Raw genomic sequence first — 23790 nt, 5'->3', positions numbered from 1 at the left:
GTGTACGCTTGTAATCACAACATTTGGGAGTCTGAGACAGGAAGATCGCGGTTCAAGGATAGCCTCAGCTACTTAGTGAGGCCCTTTGCAACTCAGTGAGACCTGGTTTCAAAATAAAGAATAAAAAAATAGGGCTGGGGGTGTAGCTTGGAGGTAGAATGCCCCTGGGTTCCATCCCCAGTACCAAAAATAAAATAAAATAAAATAAAATTTTGAATCCTTTCACCAACATCTGCCAAGTTCTCTTCATCCCCAGCCCCCGGTAGTCATCATTTGACTCTATGTTTTATGAAGTCATCTTCCTTAGATTCCACATATTCCGCATTCATGCATCATGTAGCTTTCAGAGCTTGGCTTTTGTTTCTTTATATAATGTCTTCCATGTTTATTCAAGTTGTCACAAATGATAGAATTCCATTCATTTTTGAGGCTGAACGGTATTTCGTTGTGTATATATGCCACTTACCCATTTATCTATTCACACGTTAATAGAGCGTGTTCATGTTGGCTCACCTTTTTTATCTTTGTGTTTCTTAGAGTGAAGTTCCTCACAGTGTAATAGGCAAGCACTTGGACATTCTTCTGATTCACCAGAAAGTTCCCATATTCTTCACTACCTTCAGTGGGCCAGTACTGGTCACATTTTCTCTGCAAATGAGAAAGGAAAGATGCCATTTCTTTCTATTTTTTTTTTACCTAGTTTGGATGTTCAGGGAAGAGTCATTCCTGAAATCAGTAAAGGTTTGAGTCAGTAACAGGAATGGACTATCTTACTCATTTAAAGATTTTTTTTTCCTTTCTAAATGACTGCAAGTTAGCTATAGAGGAAAGGATGGAGTCATAGAAATGAAAGACTTGCAATGCTCTAGTCCAATCTTCCCTCTTTTAGAAGAGGAAAAGGAGGCTCTATGTATGGAGATATTACTGAGTCCTCACTCAAATCTCTGTCCTATGTATTAAAATCTAATTACGCAGCCGGGTGTGGTGGCACATGCTTGTAATCCCAGAATTTGGGAGGCTGAGACAGAAGGATCACAGTTCACGAATAACTTCAGCTACTTACTGAGGCCCTTTTCAATCAATGAGACCCTGTTTCAAATTAAAGAATAAAAAAAGGTCTGAAGGTATAGCTCAGAGGCAGAATGCCCCTGGGTTCCATCTCCAGTACTAATAAATAAATAAATAAATAAATAAATAAATAAACAAATATAAAAAGCTGATAGACATTTTTACTTTTTTTGAGAAGTATTTGTTCAGTTCCTTTTTCCAATTAGTAAGTGGATAATATATTATTTTAGTGTTGATATTTTGTGTATCCTTATATATTCTTGCAGTGAAAGTGATCAAATTATATCTTAATGTATATAGGAATATGCCACAATGAACCCACCATCCTGTATCCTAATTAACAAGTTTAAAATAATAGGGAGATAACTTGATTCATAATGAAAAGTTTTCACCTATAATGCTAATAATTTCCCCTTAGCTGACATTTTTGTTGGAAAGAATCCTGATTAGTTTTCGTGTTGTTGATTTCTAATGCTGACTCAATAAAAACAAACTGAGAATACCTCTAATTGCTGTCTGAGGGAATACAGCGTAGATGGCCCACTTACCCGTCCTTTCTCCACGAGGTTTGTTATCATGACAATGACTTCTACGTTATGCTCCCATATCATTCTCCAGAAATCTTCAGCTGTGGACTTCAATGGGCCTTGGGCAGCAATGTAAGCCTTCGGTCTGTTGTAGCCCTGATGAAGCAAAAGACAAGTATTTCTTACTAGCTGAATTACATGCTATTTTAAACTGTGCAGTACTGAAAATTGTAAGGTCAATACCTGTCTTCTCAAGCAAAAAACTACACAAAAAAAGTAAGCTTACTGGAGAAAATCAATAGCACTACAGCAATTATCTAACTAAGTTTTTGTTTTGTTTTGTTTTGTTTTTGCAGGTCTGGAGATGGAAATCAGGGGCATTTGACCTCTGAGCTACACCCCCTGCCCTATTTTTTTATTCTTAATTTTGAAACAGGGTCTCACTAAGTTGCAGAGGGTCTTACTAAGTAGCTGAAGCTGTCCATGAACCGCAATCCTGTAGTCTCAGCCTCCCAAATGCTAGGATTATAAGCATGCACCACCACACCTGGCTTTAACTATAGTTTTTTTTTTTTTTTTTTTTTTTTTTGGTACTGGGGTTCCTGGAAGCCCTTCTACCTCTGGGCTATACTCACTCCCGGACCCATTTTATACTTTTTTATATTTGGAAACAGGGTCTCTTAAGCTAGTGCTGTTAGCTTCGAACCTGCGTGATCCACCTGTCTCCACCTTCCAAGTGCAGGGATTACAAGCATGCGCCACCACACCAGGCTTTAACTATAGTTTTTATATAAAAATCTTTTTGATTTGAAACAACCACAGTTCTTTGCATCTTTATTCCAAATGCATTCAATCTAAATCTATATTTTATGCCTAAAATCTAGTCCTTACCCTGGCATGGTAGTGCTCTCCTATAATCTCAGTAAATCAGGAGGCTGAGACAAGAGGATCATAAGTTCAAGGTCAGCCTGAGCTACTTACTGAGAGCCTGTCTCAAAATAAAAATTAAAAAGGGCTGGTGTTACAATTCAGGAGTATAGCTCTTGCCTAGTATGCATGGGGCCCTGGGTTCAATCTTCAGTATCTGAAATAAAATGTAGTCCTTAATTATGCTGCTTTAAAATGTATTTCAGGCAAAGGTGCTCAGTTTTCTGCATTAGTTAAGAAATCTCGGAAGCTATGACTTCCTTTCCCTCCTTGGTGGCCCTGAGTAAGGATAATCAATAATAGCTACTTGTGACCAAGCTCCCATTATTGGATCAGATGCTTTACAAACATTATCCTTATCCTTCATCTGTGCCAAGTGGAAGGATAAACCTGGTTTGGAGATGAAAAACCTGTAGCCAGGCAGAGAGAAATCTACAGTCCCCAGAAAGTGCTCAACAAAGCTTGGTATCCCAAGGAATGTTCCAATTACAGAGGCTGATAACTGGTTTAATAATCATGTGTTTTCCCATTAGTACTGCCATGGGATTCTTCAGCTAGGATTTCTCGACCTGTTGCTATATGCATAGCACTGTCCCATGAGCTATGGGAAATTCAAAAAAAGCACTAGTCCTATTCCTCCCATTTAAGCAGTTATAGACCATCTGAATATACATATTCTACCTTGAATATATATTACTGGCCTGAATTTTCTCCCTCCTGTAGGTGATAAGTCAAGCACAATGGAGTTATTCAATCTAAAATCTTGTTGTCAGAGGCTCTCTTAACATTTGTGTACTGCTGCCTTGTATTTTTATTTTATATCAAACAGCATTCATTACACACTGGTTTATGCAAAACATCATGGTAAAAAAAATCAGGATTTGCTATAAATTTTCATAAAATTGCAAATTGAACATGCTTACATCAACATAATTGGCATTGATGTAATCAGTCAGTTTCCCATCTTTTTCAGCAAGCTGTGCAAGCTTAACCCTGCTATGATCATCTGTAATAAAAACAGAATAATTTCACTAAAGCACGGACTTCAGGAGAAAGGTCAGTTTTATTTGTATCATAATTTGCTTCACACAGAATCAACACAAAAGTAATTTAATAGGCTTCAGAGGATACTATGATTTCAAAGATAATAAAGTCAAATAAAAATTTCTGCTTTTAAAAATTTTGCTGATATAGTAAGTGAAACTAGGACAGACACCAGAGCGTAATGTACAGGTGTTCAAAAAGGTTTGCTGGACCGGGGGATATAAAGGTTGAAACTAGAATGAGGCAGGATAATGAGAGTCTTCATAGATGTTGAAACCTGTATTTGGCAACTTAGATGGTAATTCCAGTGCTGTAAAAAAAAATGGAGAGCAGGGTGTGGTGGTGCATGCTTGTAATCCCAGCATTTGGGAGGCTGAGACACAGAAGAATCGTGGTTTAGCCGGGCATGGTGGCACACACTTGTAATCCCCGCGCTTGGGAGGAGGAGACAGGAGGATCGCGCTGGTTCTGAGCCAGCCTTGCTGGCTTAAGAGAACCTGTTTCCACATTTTTAAAAAAAGGTAAAAAAAAAAAAAATAGGTCTGGGAGAGTGAGTGTATCCCAGAGGTAGAAGGGCTTCCAGGAACCCCAGTACCACTAAAAAAAAAAAAAAAAAAAAAAAAAAAAAAAAAAAAAAAAAAAAAAAAAAAAGAAGAAGAATCGTGGTTTGGGGCCAACCTCACCTACTTAGTGAGGCTCTTTGAAACTAAGTGACACCCTGTTTCAAAATAAGGAATAAAAAAATAGGGCTGGGGGTGTAGCTCAGAGGTAGAATGCCCCTGGGTTTTATCCCCAGTACTGCAAAACATAAAAAAATAAATGGAGAGCCACTCAAGGAGAAAGAAGTCCTAGAAATCTGGGGAAAGAAGCAGGATACCAGTCTGAACAGGAGGAAGAGCAACAGCAAATGAAGCAGCGGATCCTTGGAAGTTTTTGCAAAGGCTTTGAATAAACAGTTCTTCGAACCCAAGGAGTACTGTAACAAAAGGAGTCTAAAGGATCCGGGTATGGTGGTGCATGCCCTGTAATCTCAGAATTTAGGGGGCTGAGACAGGAGGATCATAGGTTTGAGAACAGCTTCAGGAATGTAGCAAGACTCTCAACAACCTAGTGAGACCCTGTTTCAAAACAAAAAATTAAACAAAGCCGAGGTGTATCTTGGAGGTTGAATGCCCTGGATTCAGTCCGTAATATGCCCCTGCCACCCATAAAAAGAGAAAGGACAGTTGCCTAGGCACAGAAAAGGTGGATCTGGCACTGCCAATGAAAAGGGTATGAAAACCAGGAGAATGATACCACAGTATAACTGTGATAATTCTGACATGCTGAAATAGAGTTTGGGGGTAACTTCAATTCTACAAAGAAACTATGGTGGTTTTTTGTGTAGGAGATAGATAATGTGTAAGGAAAATGCTTCTAGGAGGAAAAAAGGTAGTTTCCAGGGGTGAAAAAGTGAATACAGATCAAACTTTAACAAATTACATAAATACATATGGCACTTTGGAATTTCTCCAAGGATAAGGGGTCACATTGGTACAGACAGCTTATATGAAATAGATACAGGGCCATGGAAAAAGTGTCTGGATGCCAGGCCAACCCATTTCTTTACTTTGATTTCAATGTAATCAAAGTAAATTTGTGTGCTTGGGTTGTTAATTTTTTCACTTCTAAAACAAAACTTATTACTTAACTATCAGGTTGCTTTTATTTTTAAGATGAAATAATGTATTAACAGTGCCAAACACCAAGTAGGTATTTAACAAATGTTAACCTCTGTCCCTCTTAATTACTTGATGAATATTTTCTATTTAGCTGATAAAGAGGTGTGTCTAACAACAATTTCACCCTTGGAGGCACCTGGGTTTTATATGCAGCCAGGATAGTTGTTTCAGTTGAGGAAGAGGAGCATATAGTGAACCCTCAACTGAAAACAGAAGTTGGTGCAAATCTCTTAAAACCAAGGGAGGTAGCACCTGTGAAAACTATTTTTTTATGGTTGGATATAAAACGTCTCCAAAAGAGCTCATATAATAATTTTTGGAGTTGATATAATTGAGTCACGAGAGTTGTAATCCCAGCAGTGTTTCCAGCATTACAATGGATATATCTGGGTGGTAGCCTGGGCCCATAGGGTGTGGTTGAAGGGGTGGACACCTGGGGGTGTGGCCTTGGGATTATATGGCTCCTCTTCCCTTTGCTTTATCGCTTGCTTTTAGCCTCCATGATGTAAGGAGCACAGCCCACATGTGCTCCCTCTCTCTGTCTGCATCTGCCATGCTCTGATATTTGAGGGCCCTGACCTCACAGGTACTAAACCCAAAATGGTAAGAAAATAAGTCTTTCTTCCTCTAAGTTATATGGTCAATCCTTTAGATTATAGCTATAAGAATCCTAACCAGAACACTTTTCAACAAAACATAATAATAAAGGGGAGGAAGGAGCATCCCCATCAGCTTCCAGAACTAGAATGGAATCAGAATTCAAATAGCTTAGCTGGTAATACTGTGCTCTTGTGAAGCTAAGGAGGCCCACTGCATACATGAGAAATAAGTATATAAGTGTTTTCCTTTTATTTTTTATTTTTTGGAAAAAGGAGAGAGTATAAAGATGGATTTCAAGAGATAGAGGGAAATATAAAGCAAAATAAGAGAGAACAGATGTAGAAGAGAAAGACAAGAAATGTTTTAAGAAGATGGAAGATGGCAATTTCATAGGAAAAATAAATACAAATTGCATTAATGAAAAAAAAAAGCCAAGTTGAAGCTCATTAAGAAGAGAACAACTGGTGGGGGGATAAAAAAGGAAAATGGAAAAAAGGAATGAAAAGAATACAATCAATCCTTTATAAGACTAGGAAGAAAGGGAGGAAACATATTAAGGTATGAGAAAAAAAGATAAATCTAATCTCACTTGGTTAGTAAGTTCACACAAACATAAGTAGATCTTAAAGGGAATATAAATAATGACAGAATCCACAAGAAGAGAGGTACAGCTTATGCATCTTGAAAAAGGTCTAGATTAAAATTTGAGGTTGTTCTATATAAAAGAGACATGTCACTAATTTCAGGATGTATTTAAGTTAGAGGCATAGAAGACTATGTAGTATAAAACACGGGTCTCATTTTTTAAAAACAAAGGTCCTGAAGCAGTCACACTGAGGTCAGCTATCAGATGACTTCAGGACTTCGGTTAATGCTGCAACAATGATAAAGATGAAGTCAGCTGGGTTAAAGATGCACTTACAGGCAACAATGTTCACATATCGGTTCTTGTGCTTGTTGTCTGGATGGTTGGAGCTGTCTGCTGTAATACCTAGCTCAACAGTACAGCTCTGCACTTCCTGTAAAAAATTGTATGTATAGCATTTCAATACATAGTCTTTCAAACAACATGCCTTAAAATATATTAAGGGAGACAAAACAAAAAAAAATAAACTATCCAAAACAAGAATTTTTTAACATGTTACAACTACTTCTTGGCTAAAAGAAAATGCAGTGAAATAATGCCTTACCTGGTAAAACTCTTTCAGTGTCTAATGAGGGAATGAATGCCAAAAAAGTAAAGAAATCAAATTCCACAGCACACGACAAATGAGAAAAAAAAGTGTTCATATTAGGTTTACAATGGAAAACTATGATCATGCAATAAATACATTTGTCACATACTAACAAAACAGAATGTTTCAAACAGTTGCATACAAATCAAAATGTCTAACAATTTGGAACCTTAAAATTATGTGAATGAATAAAATAAGAGTTGTAAAAGGAGACATTGGTGTAGTATGATAAATTTTTAAAATACAGACAAGAACCACATATTCTATGACCTATTTGGTCATAGTAATTGGATTGCTAATACACAAATATAATTGTATTTGACTACTATGGCACTATTTGAAACTCTGAATTAGCAATACATTTTGTTTGTTTGTTTTCTGAGTTATTTTAAAGAGTTTATGGTTTCCTATTAGGTGGTTTTTTCTACAGATTTAGAGTCGTCAAACCATAAAATTTCTTCTAAAGGTTAATTTAAACATATTAATATATCATTTTGAAGCAAAATTTAGATAGAATTATTTTACATATTTAATAAGTACATCTATTTTATTTTTAATCATCAATAGATACAGAAAAATTATTTTTGTCTATTTTTTATTTAAATGAATTAAAGTCTACTCAGAGATGTTTCCTAACTAAATATGTTATGTTAGAATTTATAGATATTTAGTATTAAAGTAATACAATGAGTAATTATAAAATGAATGACATATTTTCTGAGAAAGTATAATTCCAGTATGAATCTGATTCATTATAAAATGGCCCAGCCTCTCTCCAAATAAGCTTTTAAGGCCTCTTTTGCAGCAAGTCATTTTGAACAAAATTAATCTAATATATCAACCACTTAAAAGGTATAGCGTTATTAATTATTAAACCAAGTATTAAATTAATGAAAAGTATTCTTGAAACAGACTGGTTAAAAGCAAGAAAATTAAGAAAAGCTTTGAGTAAAATGTGAAGTTATTTTATTAATTTAATTATAATGGGCCGTTTAATAATATTTAAAACGACTTTTTAGTTGTGAAAACAATGACCTGTGTGTGGGAATATGCTGGAGCCAACTCAGATTATAAACTTTACTGCTACTTAAAGTTTTTTTTTTTTTTAACATTTGTAAGATTGGACTCATCTTTGACGTATTAAAATGTTTGGCATTAGCCTGAGAGTTTTTATCAGTTAACACTGCAATTAACACCGAAGCAACATTGCGCTACAATTGGGTAATCTCTGGCTTGTGGTAAAACAGCATAATTTGATGTTTTAAATGTGCAATTCTTCATGTTGTACTGTATAACTCTTGTATTTCTTGAAGCTTTCTAATATGGCCTTGTCCTTCCTGACCTATGTTTTGACTGATGTGACTCCAGGGGAACAGTTGCTGGGTGAAATCAGGTGAGTGGAGAGCATTAGGGTTCAGATCCCATGACCAGGATCAAAGGCAATGTCCTTCTAAGAGGGAGGTCCGCAGAGCACTTAGGGGTCAAGGAGAAACGGGATGCTTCTAGAGTGGGTGGCCAGAGGGAAGGCTGAGGGCTGCTGGCAAGAATATAAAGGACAAGGCATGGGATTTAAAATTGCAGACCTGGGTTTGAATCCCAGATCCGTTATTTATCATCAGTAATTGACATCTATGGAGTTTGCTTTTATTGATAAGATGAAAAGAAATGATAACAACTTCGAGTCAAGCAAAAGCTGAATAAAAAGGCACCTACTCAATCACATATTTGGCATACTCACAAACGGTAGATGTTTTTGTGATGGTTGTTACTGTTAACTTTAGGCTTATGACTCCCTATTTTGGAAATCTGCTGAACTGATAATTCTGTGGGTCATTGTAAATATGCAGTAAATTCCTCTACCTCCTCTACCTATGAGCATTTAACAGAATATCACTGGAAACATTTTCACTTATTATAAAGTTTTAAAATGCATATTTTCTAGAGAAGATGTGACTTTATTTTGTACAATGAAAGTGACCTAAATGTTCTTGCATTTGTATTGGTGTAATACTTACAATTAAGGACATGTATGAAGTTTAGCTGAAAATCATGAAGCTTAGTAGTTTAGTATAATTTATATAATTTAGAAAATTAAAAAGAATCGGTATTACTCATTCATTTTAAAAAAATTACCAGAGATCTGTACTTAATGGGAAAAAAATTAGCAATGTTTTTAATTCTTCCTTCGGTACAAGTTGACTTTTAAATGTAAAATCAATTTTCTAAATTATATGTAACTATGACACATATCTTAAACACATAAGTAACTATGGAGCTAATATTTTCCCTAGTTTCAATGCATTTAGGTCAAGAAATAGCTTACTATTAAATACTTTTAATTTACTATTTTTTATAATATACAAAACAGACATATTGAAATCATACCTCAAATTCTTCAGTAAACCCACTACTTGCATGTAAGTCTGCAACATGCTTCGGAAAGTTCTTTATTGGAATTGCTCCAACATCATCTACATGAATAAAAAAATTGTGTTAGAATAATTCAAAAATTAATGTGTTTTTCTTTCTTTATAAAGTTCTTTTTCTTTATAAAATTTTTCAAAATTCAATTATTCTTATAATCCCAAATAAATTTGGGTCTAATTTTAATGCAATGATTACCAATTTTAAGTATATTTACTATCAACCATAACCCACATTTTAGAAATCTGGTTTTATCAGAAATATCTTTTTTGTATATACAAAAGAATTTATTTTTAATACTACTTTATAAATACCACCAAAATCTCTTATCATTACACTGTATCCCTTTATGGACAACTTTGTTTTTCATGAGTAGGGGTTGCATGTCAATTTTTGGAAAAAAGACAAGCAGAAACAATATATTTTTCAGTTTTACTACAGTATAATTTTAGTTTTATAAAATTGTACAGCATGATGCCTTATAATTAAATAGATGTTTATATTGGGTAATATTTTCCTTTATCTCTGTAAATAAAAAAGTTTATATATAGAATATTCATTAAGGACAATGCTAGAAAACCACTGGGACTTTTAATCTGGAATATTTCAAGATTATAACTTGAAAATATGATATGTAAACAAAGTCACTGGATCTGTTAATTAATTGTGAAGGGGCCAAATTATTTTAACTGTTTTTTTTCCCTCTAATTTCTTTTCCTGGAAAGACTTTCTGAGTTTAAACATATTACTAGTTCACAGTATGCAATTTCACAAGTGATTTCTCTGACAAGGAAACATCAAACACATTTCACTAGAAACAGTTATTTACAGCAACAGATGTTCAGCATTGAGGCCATCTAATATTTTTAAGCTTCAGTTCCCAAGAATTTGTTGATTAAAAAAAATTAGAATCCATCTGTTCTCTCTCTTAGGTGAGTGGACCTGAATACTAAAATTGAATTAGTCAGTCAAGCTTAAGAAACACTAGACTAAGGTGTAATTCCACCTTCACACCTACAGAAAGATCTTGCCTGGAAGTAGCTTTTATAATTAGATAAGAAAACAGAAATAATTTGTCACACCTAAACCATTAGTTCTAGTGAATGTCCGTCAAATCCACTGATACTATCCTGCACAACCTTTTCACAAGCGCACTAGCTTTTACTGGCAGTCAGGGATTTTGGTAACTTTTTATTAATTAAGTCACAAGTAGGTGAGACTGATGGTCCTTTTCTTTTTCATATTTCACCCAAAAAGTGCACATTAGGGTTCAGATAATCAAGAATGAAATGAATCTTTCAGAGTTGGAGGAATGCTATTCTCACATTAAAAATGGGGAGATTCGTGATTTTAAATTAGTGCTCTTTGATTTTTAATAATAAACTTTGTTGGACTCTAGACTCTGGATAATATTGAGCTAATTTGCATATTCATGCTGATAAGGTAGGTAGAAGAGAGTTGTTTGAAAATGAGTCAAAATGCAACCAGTGACTAAAAACTGATGATCGGTCTCAGAATTCTAAAAATGTTAACAAAAAACTTTGCTGTAATAAAATAAATGTACAACATTTTAATATAAACTAGAAAAGCAAAAATAAAATAGCAATAGTCAAAGACCTGGAGTTGATAAAAGAGGAAAAACAACAGAACACTTGGAATTCCTATGCTTGCCAAGCATAAAAATAAAACACAAACAATGTATACTTTATATAACATTGATATATAATATATAAAAACAAAATGTGAGGAAATGCTTATTTTTTATTCATAAATTCGGGCTACCAGCAATATTTTATAGATCTTCAGACAGTCTAAAAAGTGACTTTTGTAAAATGACCATAGAGACAAATTTTCTGTATCTCAAGTTTGGTGAGTTTTATGTTCCCATTTCATCCTCTTTTCTATAGTACTTCTTGCATATTTTCTAAATAACTAATTTCTTAGTTATATTTTATTTATTATAAAATTTTAATTAAATAAGTGGCTATGGTCTTACCATGTGAACTCTGGGGTCAGTGGGTGTCTCCATCAAAAGAACTCTGATTAATTTTTGAATATTCTTATTCAGATAAATTCTGGTGAAAATAGTGTTTTCCCAAATACTCAACATTCAACATTTGGAGATTTTAAGTATTTAAATAAACTATACATTCTTTGTAGGTCTGTTTCCACCATTATCTTACCATTTTATAGTATTTTTTCTGTAGTGAAGAAACCTTTTCTCAATTAAATGCAATGATCAGAGAAGAATCAGGTTTCAACCTTAGTTGCTATTTTCGTCTATCAACACTTACTGCTTTGATTTAGCCTGACTTTTGTTACTTAGGATTCTATTAAAGTAACACAAAGAACGAAAATCAGCATTATTTTAACTAATACCATATTGCTATAAGTATTTAATATATTATACCTGAAAAACCATAAACCATTTTTCTATATCATCTGTATGGTTAAACTTTAATGAAAGCAGGTTATAAGCCTGATTGATTGCATGACATAATAAATATTTTGGGGAACACAAATATTTTCTAATCTACATTAAAGCCATTTGCAAAGCACTTCAATTTTTAAAAAAGTCCACTAGTGTGTTTTTCATTCAGCACCTACCAGCTACTCACGGTTACACTTTAAGACATTACCTGAAATTGGAAAGACAGGTGTTGGAGGGGTAGATATTACTCGAGGGGATGTACTATCCTCTAAATAAAAGTGAGCAGTCTGGAAGCACTTTCTGAAAAGATAAGAGAGCGATTTATACTACTGGCTGCATGGATCATAAAATGACTTCTGAGCTTTGAAAATTATGATGGATACATTCAGACTAAAACAAAAGTGGGTATATGCCCAGAGGAGCAATCTCTGGATCTACATACATTTTAACAAAACACAAGATATTTTAAAAATTATGGCTCCTAAATTTATATCAATTTTTACCTGTACCAGATGTAGAAGAGCAAGCAGAAATCAAATACTGCCAGAGATACCATTTGACATGAAGATGGTTTCAAACAGTATTTTGCTGATGTAGAAAACCTCAGTGCCCTGGGTGCTCTCTTACTATTGCTATAAACCAAAGTGTTCCATTACCTTGGACAGGACTGAAGTGGAAAAGAAAGAATGTCCAAAGCACGTTCACTCAACATTTAAGTGGACTTGTTCTTCTGATCATATTGAGTTGCTGGCAAAAGGCAGCAAGCCATGATTATGTAGAAATAAGTTCCACCAAGGTGACATTTTGAGGAAAAAGAAAGTCAGCTCCCTTCTGTCAGCATGTGCATCCAGTAGTGACAGAACTCAAGTGGGGAAACAGTGAGCACACAACCAAAGACAGGGGCGATTTTATTTCCAACAGATGCTGGTATTGTTGACAAGGGTTTTGAGAATGAATATATTTGGAATTGACGACAGCTATGACCTACAATGTCACCTGAATCTATTTTCATTCAGATAATAAGAGTAACATCTGGTTAGAGCACACTACAAACTATTGAGAAGAGCCAGGAACCAACTGCTGCTATGAAGTAAAGCAAGCCATCCTTCATTTACAAGATTTAGATAATTAAAACTGTTAATGACACTCTGATGTACGCTGTTTAATTTATCTAAGAGAACAGAAATATCTGTTTGAATGAAAATACCAATCTCATTTTTCTTTATAGACAAAGACATATTTTTATATTTATTCATCTATAGATTTATTGGTATTAGTGTTTATTTATTTTTGGTGGTACTGGGGTTCCTGGAAGCCCTTCTACCTCCGGGCTATACTCCCAGACCTATTTTATATATTTTTGAAACAGGGTCTCTTGAGCCAGTGCGGCTGGCTTTGAAACTGTGCGATCCTCCTGTCTCTGCCTCCCAAGCGCGGGGATTACAAGCGTGCGCCACCATGCCCGGCTTGGTATTAGTGTTTAAATCCAGGGGTATGATACCTCAGAGATATACCCCTAGCCCTTTTATTTTTTATTTAAAATTTAAATTTTATAACAGGATCTTTCTGATTGATTAGGCTATCTCTAATTTGTTGAGAATGACCTCAAACCTGTGGTCCTCCTGGCTCAGATTCCCAAGTATAATAGGAATGAATAAGTGCACCTCTCTAAAACCTCTAAAACTATAGTTCCTAATTATTTAGCATTCAGAAAGTACGAGGTATAAAGACATTTGGAAAAAAATGACTAGAATCTATTCTTTGTTTTTTAACTGAAGGTTGAACTCAGGAGCACTCTACCTCTGAGCTATATTTCCACCTTATTTTATTTTTTTTATTTTAAAACAGGGTTTCACTAAGTTGCTGAGGCTAGCCTTGAACCTGCAATCCTCCTATTTTAGCTTCTCAAGTATTGATATTACAGATGACTATCACTATTCCTGGTTCATATTTTTTTGTTTTTTCCATGAGAGAAGGTCTCACTATGTTCCTTAGGTTAACTTCGAACTCGAGTTCCTCTTGCCTTAGCCTCCAAGGGTATCTGGGATTACAGGCTCACTCTCAATCTTAAAGCTTTAGGCTAACCAGTATGTAACCTGATGAGCACATTTGTTCTCAAGGAGTGACACCCCCAAATCTTGCTATGTTGCCAGTAAATCAGTTTCCTGAATAAAATTATTGCATGGCTTCCAACTGCAATTAGAATGATATTCGATTATTTCAGCAAGGGCAATAAAACCTTTCATGACCAAGTCCCCAGGACTTTAGTAGCTTCATCTCCTCTGAGGCCCTCACTCAACAGGCTCCAGGCAACACACTGATCCTCTTTCTCTCCTAGGGAAGCCCCACCTTACCATCTCAAAGCCTTGGCTCCTGGTCCTCCCTCTGCCCATCTGCCCTCTTCCCCGCATTTTTGTTTTGGCTCCAATACTATTTCCTCTTAATATCCCTGACCATGGTAGCTACAGGTGTTAGCCAATCCTTCTAAGTCACTATCTTTTGCCCTTTTGTTTGCTTTGTGGAATATATTACTATCTAAAACACAGACTTCTCTTAAGATAGGGTTAGGCCCTGGTAAACTTGTAAGTTTTTAAAAAAAAATCCATGAAGTTGGAAATTTATTTAATACACCTAACCCAATGAACATCAACACTTAGCAACACGGTACAATGTAGAGTATCAGTTATTTCCCCTTATAAACTTGTGGCTGCCTGGGAGGTGTGACTGGCTGCCATGGTCCAGCATCTCGAGAAAGTACTGTATTGCATATAGTTGGTCCGGGGAAAGATCAAGATTTAAAATTCGAAGTAAAGTTTCTACTGAAGATGTTGCTTTGGTGGCATTGGAAAGATGAAAAAGTTCAACCATCAGAAGCTGACAATCTTCTGTACCATGACTGATGCATTTTTTAATTTGTTTGACATGATTGTGGTTGGTTTCCCCCAACAGACTCTAAGCCAAACAACACAAAATCCTTTAACTTAGTAGTCATTATCATGTCAGTCCTCAATGCTGTTATGATATAGCTTCTCCAACATACTGGTTCACTGAACAAATTGCAATGAATGTAAAATTATAGAAAAAAAACTTTTTAAAGCAACTGGAGCAGAAACTACAGGTTAATCTAGTCTCATCTGTGCAATCATGGCGTTCGTGTTTGGATGCATCAATATAGAAACACTGAACTTATGTGTGATTTTAAGGCTACAGAATTAAAACCCTTTGGATAGCTATAAAGTACAGTTATGGAAGCAGGTGAAATGAAAAAAGAGTCTTAAAGCTATACAACAACTTAAGGTACTTAGTGCAATTCACAGCAGATAGAAGAATCCCTTTAATTGCATCCCTACTGTATAATGAAGTTCTAGTTCAGATATTTTTCTTAACGAGGGGCGAAATTTTATTATGAAGCACTGCTAGATATTCACTTCTTCTAAGAACTCAAAACCCATTTTGTGTAAGTGCCTCCAAGTGGTATAAAGAGAGTAGGTCTTCTTGCTTCAGACCTGTGTCTTCCTGTTTGTATCTATCTCCCTGATAGTTTTACCCATTGGCCCTATCTAGTTCTGTACTTTAAAGATTTTTAGATTATGGAATCCAAGATTTTTTTTTTTAGGACCTAAGCCCTATCTATCTCTAGTTCCCAGCCTGTTTGATTTTCTTTCTTGAAGCTTATATCTAATACTACAAACACATGGTAGATCCTGGACCCTGCCTTGTTCTCTCCTAATGCATTCTCTCCTCTCTGCATTCATCATGATTCTTCTTAACAAATGGCTTCACTCATAATATGCCAGACAAAACTGTTCTCCTTTCAACATCTCAGAGGCAGCTTCTCTGTGGAAAAGGCTCTACGTTCCTAAGCAGATGCTAGCACATCAGCTACTCCATTTCTAACGCGCCCAACACAATCTTCCATTCATGCTCTCCATATAGAGACTGTTCTGAAAAAAATATATCTAATCCAAACGTGATCTTGAGCTCCTCGAAATTATTCTACACTATATTATGTATGTTTCTTAATTAGTGGTTAGGATAATCATTTTGTAACATGCTTATTTTATGCCTATGTCCTTATAATTTTTTTTAAAGAAGGCCTGTGTCTCGTTTTATGTAAATCCAACTTTTACTTTAGTGCTAGGAGTTAGGTTTATTTAATAGGATGAATTTCTAGTATCAAATAAGTCCCACCAACATAAACTTTTCAGCAAGGCCCTACATTTTCTTGCTTACATGAATCTCAACTGAAGTAATGTGGAATGTCAAAATATTTGGGAGGGAGAGATGAGATATATAAGTAGAGAAAGATGGATGATAAGATACATGAATAGAGGCTATGTCAATAACTCAGAGAATGGGAAAAAGGCAGCGAGTGATAGAATATAAAAAACTAAAAATACTGGCATTGAAGTTTAAAATGTTGCTAAAGTTCACTGTAGTAACTGGGTAAATAGTAACTATATCTATTTCAACTATGTAATCAAACCTTTGTTGGTTTTAGAAGATACATGATCCAGTAATGCAAATTGGACTTAACTTCCCAAAAGAACCCTATATACTATACCAATAGTTTGTAAGTGGGAAAATTTAAAATTGTATAGGATAACATGGACAAAGGTCATCCACATATTGCTTAGGTATACTGTACAGTGCAAGTCTTACATGGAAAGTGACATTCTATTCAAAAGACAACATGGCACCAGCCAATCTCCATTCTATGTTGGTAGCTCTTTGAGGACCCACAAATTTGAATGCAATATCAAGAAAGAATTTTCTTCCCACTCCTCCCAAGTAAAACAACTGCATCTATGGAAGGTTCTTTTTATATATTGCTTTTGATAATGTAGCATTTTGCTGAATATAACTTTTGTTTTCTTAAAAGTCTAACTCTTAAAAAAAACTCTTTCAAAATTTGCTCTTTTTTTTCTCTTAAAATGATCTAATGGAAAATCTTCCCCATTGAAGTCATTTTACTTTTTAGAAGCTTATGGTCTGACTCATGTACATCAAACATTAAAACATCTGGAAAATACATCCAAGACACATTATTTAATGTATAACAAGACTCAGTATCTATACTCCATCTGTTCTCAATATGCAGTGAATGTCTTCACGTCTAGGTGCTAAGTGTTGATAACTGTGTCTCCTGCTAATTATCACTCAGCCATGATGAAAAAAGTGATGATTGTTTTAAACTTGTAGACATAGGTCCTATCAATCAATGGTAATCTGATTATTTAATTCACACCCTTTCATCACTGTAAGTATCTAGAATTAAAAGCAGAGAATGTGTAATTATGATTCCATTTCTCGGTATCCTTATACAACTATGAAACAATGTTCAGCATAATAAATTCAATCACAGACTCCCTAAAGAAGGGCTTACTGTAACTTCAGATGACCCAGGGAGCCCATCAAAAATGGCAAACAGAAGAAACTAATTCATAGGTGGCTAAGTGACCTACTCAAGCTATATAGCAAATTTGAGGCAGAATTGGGAAAAGAATCCAGATTTTTGTCACCTAATTTGTTGTCTCTACTAAAATATGCTTCATTTAGAGGTTTGTACAGCATGCAAGTGAACATCTTGAGTTAAGTAAATAGATCAAAGGAAAGATTATGCCACTTTAAGATCATTTTCTCCTAAAAGAAAATTAGGATAGAGCCAGGCGTGGTGGCGCACGCTTGTAATCCCTGCGCTTGGGAGGCAGAGACAGGAGGATCGCGCAGGTTCGAAGCCAGCTGCGCGCACTGGCTTAGGAGACCCTGTTTCCAAATAAAAATGTAAAAATAGGTCTGGGAGTGTAGCCCAGAGGTAGAAGGGCTTCCAGGAACCCCAGTACCACCAAAAAAAAAAATTTAGGATAGAAAAGTGCTTAAATGTTTTCTTCCAAGAATTGTATGTTTTTAACTTCTATCTTAGGTTTTTTTTTTTTTTTTGTACAAGGTGAGAAAAAGGTTGAATTTGATTTTTTTTTTTTTTTTTGCATGTGGATTTTCAATTGCCCTTGTACCTTTTGTTGAAAGGAATATTATCTCTCTGTTGAAAGGTCTTGGAAAACTTGTCTAAAATTCATTGACCACAAATAAAAGAGCTTATTTCTGGACTCTGTTATATTCCATTGATCTATTTGTCTTTTCTTATGCCAGTACCAGGTTCTCTTGATATACTTTAGTTTTGTGATAATCTTTGAAATTATGAAGTGTGAGTCCTTCATCTTTCTAAAATTCTTAGAAAAATTTCTAGAAGTAAATCCTTATGACTAGGTTGGGCAACACCTTTTTAAATATGATACCAAGAGTATAAGCAATGATAAAAAATGAATGGTCTTCATCAAAATTAAAAACATATGTACTTTAAAAGATATCAAGAAAGCAAGACCATCCTCAGAATTATAAAATAATTGCAAATTATACAATAAAGGACTTTTATCTAGAATATACAAATATTCACAATTTAATAATAATTAAATTAAAGGTAACATAAATATATACATGTATGTATATTTTATTTCATATCCTTAAAACTGTGTGTGTGTGTGTGTGTGTGTGTGTGTGTGTGTGTGTGTTACTAGAGATTGAACTCAAGGGCATTCTACCTCTGAGCTACAACTTATTTTTTTTTAAATGTTGAAACAGGGCCTAAGTTGCTAAGGGTCTCAGTAAATTTCTGAGGATTGGCTTCAAACCAGCAATTTTTTTCTCTTAGTCTCGCAGAACTGGGTTTACAGTCCTGTGCCACTACACCCTACTTTGAGCTTTTTTTTTTTAAGAATTTTTAAATAAGCTTGGAAAACCCCATAAGGACTGTTACTACCTTTCTGTTATTGGTATACCATTATATTTGTAAGCCTTTCCACACAAAGTCTAAACTGTTTCCATCTTTTATTATTTACAAATACATCTACACTAGCATGAGAATAATTCACACAAACCTTGAATTGCTGGAGGAGGTTACCCAATTCCCTTTCTCTCTCTCTCTCTCTCTCTCTCTCTCTCTCTCTCTCTCTCTCTCTCTCTCTCTCTCTCTCTTTTGTACTAGGAATGGAACCCAGGGTCATACTACCTCCAAGCTACACCCCCAGCCCTATTTTTTTATTCTATATTTTTGAAACAGGGTCTCACTGGCTTGCAAATAGCCTAAGTAGCTGAGGTTGTCTTTGAACTAAGATCTTCCTGTCTTATCCTCCCAAATGTTGGGATTATAACCATGCACCACCATGCCCGGCACCCAATAATTTCTTGATGAGAGTGTCAGAGTCTTGGAAGGCCAAGAATTGTGGATGTTACTGCAATGTAAATAATAAGACATTATAGGTAGGATGAAGTTAAAAATTATTTATAATAAAAAAGTTAAAAGAAAGAGGAAAATTCTTTTAGATGAAAATAAGATTTTAAATGGCACTATTTTTGTTATAAATTATTAAATTATCCCATAGATAAAAAGAAATATAAGAACAAAAATCAGAGGCCGGGCGTGGTGGCACACACTTAAAATCCCAGCATTCTGGAGGGAGAGACAGCCTCAGTTCTTGGACAGCTTCAGTTACATAGTGAGGCCCTTGGCAACTCAGTAAGACCCTGTTTCAAAATAAAGAATAAAAAATAGAGCTGGGGGGGGGGTGTATCTTGAAGGTATAATGCCCCTGGGTTCTATCCCCAGTACTGCCAAAAGAAAAAAAAAAAGAATAAAAATCAGAAGGTTCAGCAAGTCACAGAAGATTTGAGAATATTGAAAATGGACTATAAGGAATAAGAGAAATTTTGCATGTGTACTAAAGTTGGTTAAAATTAAAAGAAATTATTTAAAGACTTTTTAAAAAGTCACATTTAATGCATTCATTCTATGTTAAAATATTGTTTTCTACTGATACAGTATTTGTAAAATTCTAATGAACTAGTTTAGAAAAATTTCTTATTAATTTATTAAAAATTATTTCCTATGTTCCTTATATTTAAAACAACATGATCTTCTGCTCTTAACATTTACTAAAAACTAGCTTAAGGTTCATGTTTAATAATGATAATCTCTTGTGTTTACTGTCATTCTTAAACCATTGACTACTTCGTAAGCTACGTCTTAGCAAAATCAAAGTTGAAATGTCTGTATTTAACACCTGTTTAATGATTTCTTTGTAACCCAAGTTAAATGAACACCTAAAACTCTGGGTTGCTATATCTGACATATATCTGTGACTACAAATAACTATACATCTGAGAACAAAATATGCTGTGTATCTCAGCTTTCTCTAAATGTTATGTAAAATTTTATAAAGTTAAAGTTATATAGGTTCAATACTTCAGGATAAACAATAGTAAATGTTCTATTTTATAAATATGCATTGTGTCTAAACATTAAACATATAAAAATGGTTATTGAAATTTTTAAAATTTCTATCATCTATGTATCTAGTATGATTCAGATTAAGAAACCCCTGTAATTTTAAGACCTGGTATATAACTATTTGTTTTTTCTAAATAAACATTTTACTACTGAATAAGTAAAAATAAAATTGTATGCCAGATAATAGGTCTATTTCTGATTATTAATAGTTTTTTAAACTAATAAAAGGGCTAGAGGCATTTGATTTTTGTCAGTATTGTTTACCTAAATAGACATGTATTTATAGTTATTTTAGTAAGCCATGCATTCTAAATTTTACTTCAAATGTAAAAGCTAATTTAATATATGTATAATTTCTTTGTAACAGTGATGGTAATAATTGCTAATTTCTTTATGTGTTAAAGATATTTATGTTCCCAAAGTATAAAGAATTTCTAAAATAAAAACCTTACAAAGACACTTTACCAAGTTAGTGGCATCTAAACAAAAATTGGTAACAGTAATGGCCTTTTCAGGTTTAAATTTGTGTATGGCTAATTGTATTATAACCATCTTTTCTACATAAAGACACAAATGAGATTTGTTTTGCTCCTGAAAATTCTGTTTTGTGTTTTTCTTATAAAACTATGTAACTGTTATTTCTTAATATTTAACAAAATACAACATTCAAACAGTGTTTTGAGTTGATAACCATCATTTGCAAGACAGTTTAAAAAGGACCAGTAAAACTGACTTTCTTGGTATTCAACAACTAAGGGCTTTAAAAACACAGGGAATAAAAGGTATAAAAAAAAAAAACCAGCCCTCACTCTTCAAGGTCAAAACGACCCAGGAGATAATGGGACATGGCCTAAGGCCCTAAAACTCTGGTAAGTTATCTGACCTCTCCAATTAAGGGGATCATAAAGGCCTCAGAGATTGGGAGCCACCAGCACATATTTTGCAAAATGGAGGGTCATTGGGGAGGGACATATCCCCTGTGCTTCAAAGGGAAGCCAAATGGTCAGTAAGACCATGACCTGTCCTGGTAGATGGCACAACTGGCAGAGGAAAGCCTCACAAAGTCCCTAAATGAGTAACTCGGAGGAGCCTTAACTGACCTTAACAGCATATAAAAACTTAAGGTTGCCAACATAGGGCTGTCTGCTTGGTCCTGAACACCCAGCATAACAGTGTAACCAGAGGAAAATGTGTTATTAAAAAAAACAGAAAAAAAAAAGCAGGGTTGTCTTCTAAAGACATAAACAAAGTTCTACATAGTTTTAATTTTTGGTTTGTGATATCTGTAAACATTTTCAAAAACGTTCACTGCAAGGACCCTTCCTTAAGGTGCTTTACAAAGATCCATACAGTAAAAGAAACGATGGCATTGTTCTGCTTTTTCGCTAACTTGGAAAAGAAGATATGCTTGCATCTCCACAGAAACGGGATCACTTTAACTGCCTCCCAAACAAGTCAGTTTTACCATGAGCTAGAAAAATCAACAGACCAACCTGATCCCTCAGATGCAGTGCCTATGGGTTAGAAGCAATGCTGATCCCAGCCATGAGGAGTGCTTTGATTCAAATTAAGTGTCACCAGACTTAAAAAGTAATGTGCCTAAAACTTTGCAAATTCAACAAAGGATACATCAGAGTTTTGAGAATGAACTATATGGACATAAGGATGCTGAGACATGGTTAGGAGATAAATATCTTAATGTAAACACAGCAAAAGTTATTTTGTCATCATGCCTTTTCTAAGATATATGTCACTGGTGTTCCTTATAATGAAACCCTTCACTCCTGAAATCATGTTAAAAATCTTTTGATGTGGTTATAGGAAAAGCAAAAGCATAATGTTTCTTTGGAAACATATGCAGGAAGATATTCAATCCATCTCCTCCTCTCATTTTAATATGGAGTCTCTAACTGCTTGGAATAATATGAGGGAGAGATAGAACAACTTTAACTCAACTGTCTACTTCACTAAGTTCTTCACAAAAGCAAAAAGAGGTATATGCTGGAGGAGGCTGCCCAATCATTTCTTGATGAGAGTGTCAGAGTCTTGGAAGGCCAAGAACTGTAGATGTGATTGCAGTCATGTTAAGCATCATCAAAGAGCAGAATGTTGCCCTGTGCCTTTCTTGACAAGAGTCGAAGATGCTTACTTATGGCTAGCAGAAGTACTCATCAAGGGCTGAAGCCATCATAACACACTCCTGCTGAAGCTCCCAGAAAATGTTTGAGAAACAGGTCTGGCTAAGATAGGACTGAACTTTTGTATGGCAAACACTGGCTTCATGTTTACAGTAGTGCCTCTGTAAGCTGTCTTTCCCGCCTGCACTATATAAGCTTGTTGCTTCCAAATAAAGTTGTTCCTTCTCCTTTAGGAGGTTTCTAAATCTTTTGTCTTTTGCTTCTCAATTGCTGTGCCACCTTCTTTCTCGTGAATCAACTACAGTGCTGGCTGTGACACTAAATGGTTATATTTTATAGTGAATTAATTTCAAGCAAAAGTAAACAGGACAGATATTGAACAAATCTTGGAATGGATAAGTAAAGAGTAATAAATTTGATCAGAGCATTTGATAGATGAAATATACATATAAAACACATTAAATGTATGCATCCTCTACTCAAGATACATGAAGTGTTATTTGTGAATAGAAAGAAAAACATGGTTTTTGTGAGGGTAAATGAATATATCTTCAACTGGGAATTTATCTTTTCCCACATTGCATAGGTGAGATGATCCATTAGAAGACAAAAAACACTCCAAGTTTCAATTTTTCATGGAATATTATATCATATTAAGTGAGGCACTGATTTTCAAATTGGGAAAAATTTACTTGAAATATTGATAGAGATTAAGGTATACATTATAATGATTTTTAATCTTGTAATTATAAACTACATGACATTTTTATTGGAATTTTACATTAGCACCATTGAAATAGAATTTGGTTGTATTTTCCATCTTACTGAAAATTTATTTGACAAAAATTCCCATTATTAAAGAAATGGCTTGCAGAGAAAGTTAGATTTGATGGAAACCAGCAATCTGAACAAAAGTGATTATCAAAATGTGTCAAAAAGTTTGGTCAAGAAGTCCAGTGAAAAATGAGGAGCAAATAAAATGAATGCTTTTTGAACAAACATTTATGTGCTTTGCATTCTGTTTCGAGAACTCTGTTGAGCATGGGATTTTCTCTAAAAAGGGACAAAGAGTGATATGGCTCAATGGGGCACAGACTGAAGAAAGAAGTCTTGTCTGCATCATGTTGGGCAAAACAAACTCCTAAACCATGTACCATAACAAAATCATAATCTGTTCTCCACAGATCTACAGTCTCTGTTCTGTAAAACAAGTCAAATGTGAAATACAGTCAGTCATAAAATTTTCTGCGTTAGCCAACCAATGTCCAGCAACATGTAACTACATGTTCGCAGACTCACTGAATTTGACCTATACAGTTCATTTCTCCTTC

General features: G+C 34.7%; 1 protein-coding gene across 4 annotated transcripts in view; it reads right to left on the bottom strand.

Annotated features, from left to right (window-relative positions):
- The window catches only part of PTPRZ1 (protein tyrosine phosphatase receptor type Z1), a gene marked incomplete at both ends in the record, with an annotated part of 173093 nt that overhangs the window by 24416 nt on the left and 124887 nt on the right, over positions 1–23790 (bottom strand). For 2 of the 4 annotated variants that reach the window (XM_080701724.1, XM_080701726.1), the window contains 7 exons: positions 514–648; positions 1617–1751; positions 3446–3528; positions 6810–6906; positions 7078–7098; positions 9508–9593; positions 12186–12277. In XM_080701724.1, coding sequence (XP_080557850.1) covers positions 514–648; positions 1617–1751; positions 3446–3528; positions 6810–6906; positions 7078–7098; positions 9508–9593; positions 12186–12277 — 649 coding nt within the window. The remainder of the gene's footprint in view (positions 1–513; positions 649–1616; positions 1752–3445; positions 3529–6809; positions 6907–7077; positions 7099–9507; positions 9594–12185; positions 12278–23790) is intronic. The other 2 variants (XM_080701725.1, XM_080701727.1) reach the window with 1 other exon arrangement.

Source organism: Muscardinus avellanarius (genome assembly GCF_963383645.1).
Source record: "Muscardinus avellanarius genome assembly, chromosome: 9".
Taxonomy (NCBI): Eukaryota; Metazoa; Chordata; class Mammalia; order Rodentia; family Gliridae; genus Muscardinus; species Muscardinus avellanarius.
The sequence above is the reverse complement of the archived record's forward strand: the minus strand, read 5'-3'. Positions and strand labels throughout refer to the sequence as shown.